Source organism: Pseudophryne corroboree, chromosome 2, assembly GCF_028390025.1.
Source record: "Pseudophryne corroboree isolate aPseCor3 chromosome 2, aPseCor3.hap2, whole genome shotgun sequence".
NCBI lineage: Eukaryota > Metazoa > Chordata > Amphibia > Anura > Myobatrachidae > Pseudophryne > Pseudophryne corroboree.
The window spans coordinates 540,183,605-540,195,835 of NC_086445.1; the positions used below are offsets into that span (position 1 = coordinate 540,183,605).

Genomic DNA, 12,231 nt, shown 5'->3' on the forward strand with positions numbered 1-12,231 from the left:
TCTCTTCTATATTCCTGTATTCTGGATGAAATTCTCAGTAAATGTCACCGAGAGCTGCGCTGCACCACTTCTGTGATACGGTATACTGGATGTATTTATCAGCATGTCACAGAGCAGAACAGCATTACTTCTATAATAATGTATAATGGATTTAATTCTCGATATATGTCACTGACAGGTACACAGAACTACTTCTGTAATCCTTTATATTGGATGGAATTATCAGCATGTCATAGAGAAAAACAGCATTACTTCTATAATAATGTATAACGGATGGAATTCTCAATATATGACAGGTTCACAGCACTAATTCTGTAATCCTGTATATTGGATTGAATTTTCAGTATATGTCCAGAGCTGCACAGCATCATTTCTGTAATCCTGTATTGTCACTAATAGCTGCACAGCACTACTTTTTATCCCTGTATACTGGAAGTATTGCTCAGTAGATAACACTGACTGCTGCACAGAACCATTTCTGTAATCATGTATACTACCGGGTGTCATTCTCAGTATATGTCACGGACAGCTGCACAGCAGCACTTCTATAATGCTGTACACTGGGTGGAATTCTCAGTTTATGTCACAGACAGCTGCATAGCAGCACTTCTAGATGCTGTACGTATGTGATAGGTGGCTAAGCGTACCTGAAGTCTCGCGTCTGTCCCGTTCCGGCTGGTCCGGTTCCTGCTCGTGCGAAGTCTGTTGGAATCTGCGAAGGACACCTGTGCAGAACCTGGGCAGAAGGGACGGAGATACCCCAGTATAGACAACACCCCCCTTAAAGGTGAAAGGACCACTACGGTGGGATACAGTAACAAAGATTTATTATAAACAGGGTTAGTCACTGGTCCATGTGACTAAATTCACCGCTTAGTAGAGTTCAGTGCAATTCAATAAGCCACAATACTTTTAGTCACATACTAAAAATATAACATACCATTAACACAAGAGCATTTCAGAATTTCAACACTCAGACGTCTTATACAGCTGTTTCATGAGTATGCATGCGTTAGACTGACCGGTCACTAGATGGCGGTAGATAGGATATGTTTAGTTTATGCTGCTGACAAAATGTTCCAGCTATATCACTGTCCTACAGGGGGTGCTGTAGAATGAGTTTGCACTGTGCACAGTATTTGTAATCCAACGGGTGGTGCCGTGGAGCAGCTACTTGCAATGTATAGCACCAGTTTCCAATAGAGGGCGCTGTGGAGTAAGTCATAGCACAGTATAGCAATGCTTCAAATAGAGGGCGCTGTGGAGTAAGAACTGATATCAGCATACAGTGGGACACAGAGCAAATGACCCAATCCTGGCACACACATGGTGCTGCAGCTCAAACAGTCTAGGGATAAGTGTCACTTCGTGTTTTCCTTGCAAGTGAAGTGGTAAGGGGAAGCAGAGGGTTTCACACAACCCTATCCCTTAAGGCTCTCTCTGGTACAATGGCAGGCAGCTCCAAATAAATCACACGTGTCCCTCTCCTTGTACATAGAGTCCTGCTGTGATCTGTCCCAAGGGGCTGTGATGTTGCAAGCTGTCAGGGTGATTACTGTTGGTCTGGGTGCCCATAGGTGGGGGCTGTCTGGGGTGAAGTAGAGTACCTGCATTATCTGCTGCTGTTGCCAGCTCCTGCCGGTCACTTCTCACTGCTGCTTTTCAGGATGACAGCCTTCTCTCGATGCCCAGTCTCTCCCAGCGCAGCGCGCCTCCAGACCTCCGCGTACAGCTCTTCACACCCACACATGACACACTGCCTCCTGTTTCACTGCCATGCTGCTCTCTGCTCACTGCAGCTCTCCTTCCTGCTTCTCTTCCCATACACCACGGCCAATCAGAGCGCTCCCAGCTTCCCGCTCTGCAGGGATCCTGATCGAAAGCCCAGGGTCTTCTCTCCTGGTTGCCATAGTTGCTTAGCAATCAGTGTAAAAAGGATTTTAATCCTCATAGTGCATCTGCAGCTGGTTTAACTAGCAGAAGGGGTACCCCAACCGCGGGTATCACATGTTTGCCCGCTGAAATTATGCGTGTCCCCACGCATACTGTAATGGATTATAGTCCTACACCACAGTCTTTGAACTCCCAATACATGCAAATAAATAGATGCCAACAAGTTAAACCTGAACAGTTATACATTTCTACTTTCACTCTTGTTAAATAGCTAGGGTATGTCCACCCCTGGGACCCCATCCCTCCGCCACAGGACTCCCATCACTCTGCGGTACGGGTTCTTCAATGGTGTACATGGGTGGTACTCTATATCACGGCGTGCGATTTGCAACGAGCATGTGGTGCACCTTTATCGCATCTCATTGATCTTCGTATAGCCTGCTGTATCCTGAAGGCGAATTCTTCTCCCGTTATGGTCCTGTACTCACTATCCATTACAGGGTTCTCTTCCGTGGAATGGGTCTCAGCCTTCTCAGCTGCCTGTGGGGTCTCTGCCTGGGGCTTGGGTTCAGACGGTGGCACTGCTGGCTCCGGACTTCTGGATTCAACGAGTTCCACTATCTTTGTCACGGCCATGTGGACCACTGCTTCAGTGTCCCTTTTCTGGTCAGTCGCACCGGCATCTGTTTGCTCGAGATTTGCTGCACGGTAATCTGTGTCTTGCCTTTTTGGGATGTACTCTCGTTTTGGTTGAGGAGAAATCTGAGGCTTAATCACATTTTGAAGGCACTGCTGCACTGTCTCACTCTGACCCTTCACAACCGGTCTCTCGCTTGTGTCCAGCAGTTTCCTTTGCTTTGGGACTTCAGGTTCGGGTGGTCGGTGCATCCGTTCAGGTCGAGGAGGATTGGTGTTAGGTCTACCGGTCTCACTATTATAGTCTCTTGGTTCCTCTCTGCTTCCGCTGTCCCAGTAGTCTTGCTGGTAGTAGAGTGGAGGCTTTCTATACCGCGGACAGCGCCAATACCGGTTACGCTCTCTGGCATGTCTGTTGCCTTGCACTGGAACGCCATTAGGACCTGTGACGTTGATGGCCTTAACGCCCCTTTTTCCATTGGTCAATTCAAATTCGACCCATTCCCCGCTACCTAGGCTTCGGAAGTAATTGTTCTGATGGGTCTTCTGAATGCCCGTATAGTGAACATATATGGTTCTCTTAGTGTCTGTTCTCCTTATGAAGCCGTAACCACGCGTTGCACTAAACCACAATACTTGGCCTGTCATCTTTCTTGTTCTGGTTCTTCGATCATCCCCACCAGATGGTACACCCATCACTCCGACTTGACTCTGCCACACCAGTCTTGGTCCCTGTCGAGCTCTTCTAATCTCCGGCTCATTTGGGAGAGATTCAATATCATCTCCGTCAGCCTCTTATTGAGCGTTTCCATAGGATCTGGTCCCGGTGGGGCTTGTGCTTGCTGGAGAACCGCTCCCACTTGGGCTAGTCAGTCTGACTTCATGGGCAGTGCGGTTTCTCTGTAGCTGTCATCTTCACTCCACTCTGAAGACGCATCTTTCACGACATTATTGCTCTGATTTTTCCCAAGGATCTGCAGCACCGTCTCTTTGAATTCAGAGAAGGAGTTCCCTGGTTGCTGTCGTCTCTCCATGCGCATTTGAGAGCGAATCGTCTCTCCTCTTGCCCCTTCTACAAACAGGTCTGTTAACGTTCTATCTATCCCTTCGACTTCTCATTCATCCAGGGCCCGTATAGCCTTTGCAGCTTCTTGTAGGGCCAGCGCGAAGTCTCGCAGTGATTCGTCAGTGTCACAACTGAGGGCCTGAGCTGACGGAAGGCAGCCTCAGTTGTAGGGGCTGAGATGTACCGGAACCTGGGAGGTTGTATCAGACCCCTGGACATGTAAGTAACATGAAGAGAAACCGCCCGAAGGCGTGACCACGACAACTTGAGTAAAAGTCAATGATATTTATTTATGACAAACTCCATGCATCACAGTAGCAGTAAAAAGAAACATAAAAATCAGCAGAGAAATAATAATACAGTTCCTGGGTACTACAGGGTGGCAGGGGCCACAGAGCTCTGGTGGTATGAGACAGTTCTTATTATCTGCAAGTTGGAAAGTCCTTACCAGGCTCAACTGTAGCAATGAGGAAAGCCCAGGGTCGTACCAGCTGGTGTTCCAGGGAAAGCTGGACTGCTGTAGATAAAATGCTGCTGTGGGTACTGGTTAGAACCAGACAGGTGTTGGCACGGAGTGGATACTGGCTGGAACCAGTTAAATAATAAATAAAGCTTGAGAGCGATGCAATATAGATGAAATGTAGAATTTGAGAGCGGAGAAATAATAATACCGGTGGAGAGTGGTAAACTGCAGAAAGGACACCGGCCCTTTAAGAGAAGCTGTACACTGCTGGAAGCTGAGCTGGAAGCAGGTGATGTTGTAGCTGGAAACAGGTGAGTCCAGAATGGATCGGAGAGTCAGGCTACACCGCAGATGGAATGCTGGTGCGGGTCTCTATAGCAGAAGTCTGGAGACAGGAGCTGGAACCTGGAAGACAATCACAGGAGAGAGACAAACTGGAACTAGGTTTGACAACCAAAGCACTGACGCCTTCCTTGCTCAGGCACAGAATACTTATACCTGCAGCGAGGAAGGGATTGGCTAGGCAATTATGCAGATTTACAATGGTAACAACAGATTGGTAGGAAAGATCAGCTGACAGAATCCAAGATGGCTGCGCCCATGCAGACACTTGGAGGGAAGTTTGGATTGTAATCCATGTGGTCTGGAAAACAGTAATGGCGGCGCCGGCCACCGGAGACAGGAGACGCCAGACTGACAGATGCACATCCGACCACGCGGACACAGCGGAGGCCGCGGCTGACGTAATCGCCACTCTGAATGCAGAAGCTCAGGGACGGCGGCGGAGGCCGCGGGAGACGCCATGCCAGATGTATAAGGCGTTACTGTGACTGCGTCCAGAGAGACAGGAGAGGATGCGGGAATGTGCACATCAGGATAACAGATGGGATCCGGTCCTGGAGCGCTGAGCCAGCCTTAGGAGGCATCTGATAGGTAAGAAATGGCGTCCAGATACCCGGATCGTGACAGCACCCCCCCCTTTAGGAGTGGACCCAGGACACTTCTTTGGCTTTTGAGGAAACTTGGAATGGAATCTCCGGACCAAGGCAGGAGCATGGACATCAGAAGCATTGGTCCATGAACGTTCCTCAGGGCCATAACCCTTCCAGTCAATAAGATACTGAAGTTGACCGTAACGGTGACCTGAGTCCAGGATCTTGGCTACTTCATACTCAACGCCTCGTTGAGTTTGGACTTTCGGAGTTGGAGGAAGTGAGGAATGAAACCGATTCAAGATTAGCGGTTTCAACAGGGACACATGGAATGTCCTGGGTATTTTTAAGAAGGGAGGCAACTGGAGTCTGTAAGCAACAGGATTGATGACTTGATCAATTTTAAAAGGACCGATGTAGCGAGGTGCAAACTTCATACTGGGAACTCTTAACCTCAAATTCTTCGTGGATAACCATACCCGATCACCCACCTTGAGAGCAGGAACTGCTCGACGCTTCTTATCCGCAAACTTCTTGTACCTGAACGATGCCTTGAGCAGAGCTGATCGTACGCTCTTCCAGATATTGGCAAACTGATGCAAGGTGATATCCACTGCGGGAACAGAAGTTGCTGGAAGCGGTTGGAACTCAGGGACTTTAGGGTGGAATCCAAAGTTGGTGAAGAATGGTGTTGAAGAAGATGAAGAATGATACTGGTTGTTATGACAGAACTCGGCCCAGGGAAGTAATTGAACCCAGTCATCTTGAGAGGAGGACACATAGATGCGGAGGAAGGACTCCAAGTCCTGATTCACCCTCTCAGTTTGACCATTGGTCTGAGGATGGTAAGCCGTGGAAAACTTTAGCTTGACTTGGAGGACTTGACATAAACTTCGCCAGAATTTGGCTGTGAATTGAACTCCTCGATCTGAGATAATTTCTTCTGGAAGACCGTGGAGTCGAAAGATCTCTTGTATGAATACTTGAGCCAACTTGGAAGCTGACGGAAGACCGGTAAGAGGAATGAAGTGTGCCATCTTGGTGAACCGGTCAACTACCACCCAGATGGTATTAAACTTGTTGCACATGGGCAAATCTGTAATAAAATCCATCGACAAATGGGTCCATGGTCGACGGGGAACAGATAGTGGAACCAGTTGCCCCGCAGGCGACTGGCGGGATACTTTATGTTGAGCACACTTTGGGCAAGATGCAATAAACTCCAAAACGTCCTTTTTCAGAGTTGGCCACCAATAGGACCTAGAGATAAACTCCAGGGTTTTTTGGATACCTGTATGTCCGGCAAAGCGGGAAGCATGGGCCCAATGCATGAGCTTCTTCCTTAGTGTCGGCTTCACAAAACTTTTCCCTGATGGGGGCGTAGAGTCCATCCCTACCGTGGAGAATGCCAACGGATTTATAATAGGATGCTTGTCTGAAGACTCTGACTCATTTTCTTGCTCCCATGAGCGGGAAAGGGCATCGGCCTTGCGATTCTGAGAGCCCGGACAGAACTGGAGTTTAAAGTCGAACCTGGAAAAGAAAAGTGCCCATCTGGCCTGACGAGGGTTGAGACATTGTGCGCCTTTCAGATATAGAAGGTTCTTGTGGTCTGTAAGGATGGTGATTGAATGAGAAGCTCCCTCCAACAGATATCTCCACTCCTCTAGAGCGAGCTTGATGGCTAGCAACTCCTGGTCGCCAATGGCATAGTTGCGCTCCGCTGGGGAGAACTTCCGTGAGAAGAAACTGCAAGGATGTAAATGGCCATCTTTAGCCCTCTGAGATAACACCGCTCCTACTCCAACGGAGGAGGCATCCACCTCTAAGATGAAAGGAGAGTCGATGTCAGGCTGTTTCAGGACAGGCGCAGAGATGAACCTCTGTTTTAAAAGATGAAAAGCTTGCATGGCTTCTTCAGACCACTTGGACGGGTTAGCACCCTTCTTGGTGAAAGCAGTAATAGGCGCCACAATGGTGGAAAAGTCTCGTATAAACTTTCGGTAATAATTGGCGAACCCTAAGAACCTCTGGACCCCTTTGAGGGTTAAGGGTACCGGCCAATTCTGGATTGCTTGTAGTTTCTCAGGATCCATCTCTAGTCCGGAACCGGACACAATGTACCCTAGAAACGGAATGGACTTGACTTCAAAGACGCATTTCTCTAATTTGCAATAGAGATGATTGACACGGAGACGGGACAGAACCTCCTTTACCCAAAAACGATGTTCCTCTAAATTGTTGGCAAAAATGAGGATATCATCTAGATAGACCACGACATGACGGTATAGAATGTCTCTGAAAATCTCATTAACGAAATGCTGGAAGACAGCTGGAGCATTGCTCAATCCGAAGGGCATGACGAGGTACTCATAATGTCCGTCACGGGTGTTAAATGCGGTCTTCCACTCGTCACCCTCACGGATCCGGATGAGATTGTATGCACCTCTCAAGTCCAGCTTTGTAAAGATGGTAGCTCCGCTAACTCTGTCAAAGAGCTCAGTAATCAGGGGTAAAGGATAGCGGTTCTTGATGGTAATGTCGTTCAAACCTCTGTAGTCGATGCACGGCCGCAGACCACCATCTTTCTTTTTTACAAAAAAGAAGCCTGCGCCGGCTGGAGAAGAAGAAGGTCGAATGAACCCCTTTGCTAGGTTCTCTTTAATGTATTCCTCCATAGAATGCGTCTCAGGCAGAGACAACGGATAAGCTCGGCCTCGAGGTGGAACCTTCCCTGGAACGAGATCAATCGGGCAGTCCCATTCTCTATGAGGAGGAAGGATATCAGCAGAAGCTTTACTGAACACATCCGTGAAATCTTGATATGGAGGAGGTGGAACATCAGACGACCTGGGGAAGGAAGAACAGACAGGCAACACTTTAAACAAACATGTCTCAGCACAGGAGGGACCCCATGCCAGAATTTGCGTAGTCGTCCAATCAATTGTAGGATTGTGAAGACGGAGCCATGGAAGGCCCAGGACCACAGGATGTGTGGCTCTTGGAATCACTAAAAGTGAAATAAGTTCGGAATGAAGAACTCCCACTCTCAGACGAACTGGTAGAGTCCTTAGAGCAATAACTGTATCAAAAATTTTACTGCCATCCACAGCAGTTAAGGAAAAGGAGGAAGGAAGTCTCTCGGTGGGTAGGGACCACCGTTTAACATAGGCTTCGGTAATAAAGTTCCCAGCTGCTCCGGAATCCAGGAGGGCAATGACGTTCTGATAACGTTGAGCAACTTGAAGCGAGACTGGGAGATTACAATCTTGAGGAGATGGAGAGGAGATCATTACTCCTAGCCGGCCCTCTCCTTGGCGAGCTAGGATTTGGAGTTTCCCGGACGTTTGGGACAGGCATTAATAGTGTGAGACGGAGCTGCACAATACAGACAGAGAGACTCAGAGAGACGTCTTCGGCGCTCAGCAGGAGTTAAACGGGAACGGCCAATTTGCATGGGTTCATCTTTAGTTGGTGACAGTTGGCGAGGAGGAGGAGCAGAAGATTTTGGAGCAGATGATCTTCCACGCTCAGTTGCTCTCTCTCTGAAACGTAAGTCAACTTTCGTACAAAGTGAGATTAGCTCATCTAACTTGGAGGGTAAGTCTCTGGTAGCTAACTCATCTTTAATACGCTCGGATAAACCATGCCAGAATGCAGCATACAGGGCCTCGTCGTTCCATGCCAGTTCAGATGCCAGAATCTGGAACTGTATAAGATATTGTCCTACAGTACGTGATCCCTGGCGTAAACGGAGAATCTCAGACGAAGCTGAAGTTACCCGGCCTGGCTCGTCGAAGATGCGCCTGAATGTTGACACGAATGCAGTGTAAGAAGATAGCAGGGTGTCGGACCTCTCCCATAACGGTGATGCCCAGTCGAGGGCTGAGCCACTGAGAAGAGAGATGATGTAGGCAATTTTTGTACGGTCACTGGGAAAATTGCCAGGTTGTAGCTCAAACTGAATCTCACACTGGTTGAGAAATCCCCTGCAGAATCTTGGAGATCCGTCAAATTTAGCTGGCGTTGGAAGATGAATACGTGGAGCAGAAACGGGTAAGGTGGGTGGGGTTATAGTTGGAGTCACTGTGGTTGACGCCCCAGATGCGCCTGATCCACGGAGAGTTGTCTGAATCCCATCCAGCCGAGTAGAGAGATCCTGGAGACAGCGGATGATGTGGCCCTGTGCAGCCTCCTGATGTTCAAGTCGGGCTGCCAGTTCTTGCATCGGCCTGGCCGCTTGATCCTGGTCTCCGGCTGGATTCATTTGGTCAGTGCTTACTGTCACAACTGAGGGCCTGAGCTGACGGAAGGCAGCCTCAGTTGTAGGGGCTGAGATGTACCGGAACCTGGGAGGTTGTATCAGACCCCTGGACATGTAAGTAACATGAAGAGAAACCGCCCGAAGGCGTGACCACGACAACTTGAGTAAAAGTCAATGATATTTATTTATGACAAACTCCATGCATCACAGTAGCAGTAAAAAGAAACATAAAAATCAGCAGAGAAATAATAATACAGTTCCTGGGTACTACAGGGTGGCAGGGGCCACAGAGCTCTGGTGGTATGAGACAGTTCTTATTATCTGCAAGTTGGAAAGTCCTTACCAGGCTCAACTGTAGCAATGAGGAAAGCCCAGGGTCGTACCAGCTGGTGTTCCAGGGAAAGCTGGACTGCTGTAGATAAAATGCTGCTGTGGGTACTGGTTAGAACCAGACAGGTGTTGGCACGGAGTGGATACTGGCTGGAACCAGTTAAATAATAAATAAAGCTTGAGAGCGATGCAATATAGATGAAATGTAGAATTTGAGAGCGGAGAAATAATAATACCGGTGGAGAGTGGTAAACTGCAGAAAGGACACCGGCCCTTTAAGAGAAGCTGTACACTGCTGGAAGCTGAGCTGGAAGCAGGTGATGTTGTAGCTGGAAACAGGTGAGTCCAGAATGGATCGGAGAGTCAGGCTACACCGCAGATGGAATGCTGGTGCGGGTCTCTATAGCAGAAGTCTGGAGACAGGAGCTGGAACCTGGAAGACAATCACAGGAGAGAGACAAACTGGAACTAGGTTTGACAACCAAAGCACTGACGCCTTCCTTGCTCAGGCACAGAATACTTATACCTGCAGCGAGGAAGGGATTGGCTAGGCAATTATGCAGATTTACAATGGTAACAACAGATTGGTAGGAAAGATCAGCTGACAGAATCCAAGATGGCTGCGCCCATGCAGACACTTGGAGGGAAGTTTGGATTGTAATCCATGTGGTCTGGAAAACAGTAATGGCGGCGCCGGCCACCGGAGACAGGAGACGCCAGACTGACAGATGCACATCCGACCACGCGGACACAGCGGAGGCCGCGGCTGACGTAATCGCCACTCTGAATGCAGAAGCTCAGGGACGGCGGCGGAGGCCGCGGGAGACGCCATGCCAGATGTATAAGGCGTTACTGTGACTGCGTCCAGAGAGACAGGAGAGGATGCGGGAATGTGCACATCAGGATAACAGATGGGATCCGGTCCTGGAGCGCTGAGCCAGCCTTAGGAGGCATCTGATAGGTAAGAAATGGCGTCCAGATACCCGGATCGTGACAGTCAGGTCTTTGTTTTCTCGCATAAAGGCGGCTCTTTAATTCCGCTATGGTCTCGCAGTCGAATATGGTCATCAGCTTCTTAAAGATGCCTTCGACGGTCTTCTTTTCGCTGTCTTCCCGTAGTGCCGAATCCGTCAATTGACCCATAACGATCTCTATTTTCTGTTCTTCGGTTAGTGAGTACAGGCGGAACATGGAGTACATCTTGTCTTTAAATTCTTTGAATGTACTCGAACCCGGCACTTGTTTTCCTGCAAACGTTGGTAACCATGGTGCTCCAAAATAGTATGGCATAGTCAACGGTGATGCCGCCATGGTGGTCGTGTTTCCCTGTCCGGATGACGGTGGTAGCATGGGAGTAGCGGGAACCTGTGGATCCGTCATCTTGCTCGTATCCTGTTCGCGGACGCCAAATGTGATAGGTGGCTAAGCGTACCTGAAGTCTCGCGTCTGTCCCGTTCCGGCTGGTCCGGTTCCTGCTCGTGCGAAGTCTGTTGGAATCTGCGAAGGACACCTGTGCAGAACCTGGGCAGAAGGGACGGAACTACCCCAGTATAGACAACACCCCCCTTAAAGGTGAAAGGACCACTACGGTGGGATACAGTAACAAAGATTTATTATAAACAGGGTTAGTCACTGGTCCATGTGACTAAATTCACCGCATAGTAGAGTTCAGTGCAATTCAATAAGCCACAATACTTTTAGTCACATACTAAAAATATAACATACCATTAACACAAGAGCATTTCAGAATTTCAACACTCAGACGTCTTATACAGCTGTTTCATGGGTATGCATGCGTTAGACTGACCGGTCACTAGATGGCGGTAGATTGGATATGTTTAGTTTATGCTGCTGACAAAATGTTCCAGCATATCACTGTCCTACAGGGGGTGCTGTAGAATGAGTTTGCACTGTGCACAGTATTTGTAATCCAACGGGTGGTGCCGTGGAGCAGCTACTTGCAATGTATAGCACCAGTTTCCAATAGAGGGCGCTGTGGAGTAAGTCATAGCACAGTATAGCAATGCTTCAAATAGAGGGCGCTGTGGAGTAAGAACTGATATCAGCATACAGTGGGACACAGAGCAAATGACCCAATCCTGGCACACACATGGTGCTGCAGCTCAAACAGTCTAGGGATAAGTGTCACTTCGTGTTTTCCTTGCAAATGAAGTGGTAAGGGGAAGCAGAGGGTTTCACACAACCCTATCCCTTAAGGCTCTCTCTGGTACAATGGCAGGCAGCTCCAAATAAATCACACGTGTCCCTCTCCTTGTACATAGAGTCCTGCTGTAATCTGTCCCAAGGGGCTGTGATGTTGCAAGCTGTCAGGGTGATTACTGTTGGTCTGGGTGCCCATAGGTGGGGGCTGTCTGGGGTGAAGTAGAGTACCTGCATTATCTGCTGCTGTTGCCAGCTCCTGCCGGTCACTTCTCACTGCTGCTTTTCAGGATGACAGCCTTCTCTCGATGCCCAGTCTCTCCCAGCGCAGCGCGCCTCCAGACCTCCGCGTACAGCTCTTCACACCCACACATGACACACTGCCTCCTGTTTCACTGCCATGCTGCTCTCTGCTCACTGCAGCTCTCCTTCCTGCTTCTCTTCCCATACACCACGGCCAATCAGAGCGCTCCCAGCTTCCCGCTCT

The 12,231-nt window shown here is 48.9% G+C and overlaps 1 protein-coding gene across 1 annotated transcript; it reads right to left on the reverse strand.

The window, feature by feature from the left end:
* Nucleotides 1-2,259: 2,259 nt before the first annotated feature.
* LOC135000402 (B box-binding protein-like) lies at nucleotides 2,260-3,225 on the reverse strand. Its single transcript, XM_063951499.1, has one exon. It carries the CDS (start codon nucleotides 3,223-3,225, stop codon nucleotides 2,260-2,262), a length of 966 nt encoding a protein of 321 aa, XP_063807569.1.
* Nucleotides 3,226-12,231: the final 9,006 nt, after the last annotated feature.

Excerpts from the sequence above, each read along its gene's own strand:
- LOC135000402 (XM_063951499.1), bottom strand. The coding sequence starts at position 3,225 with ATGGGTGTACCATCTGGTGGGGATGATCGAAGAACCAGAACAAGAAAG.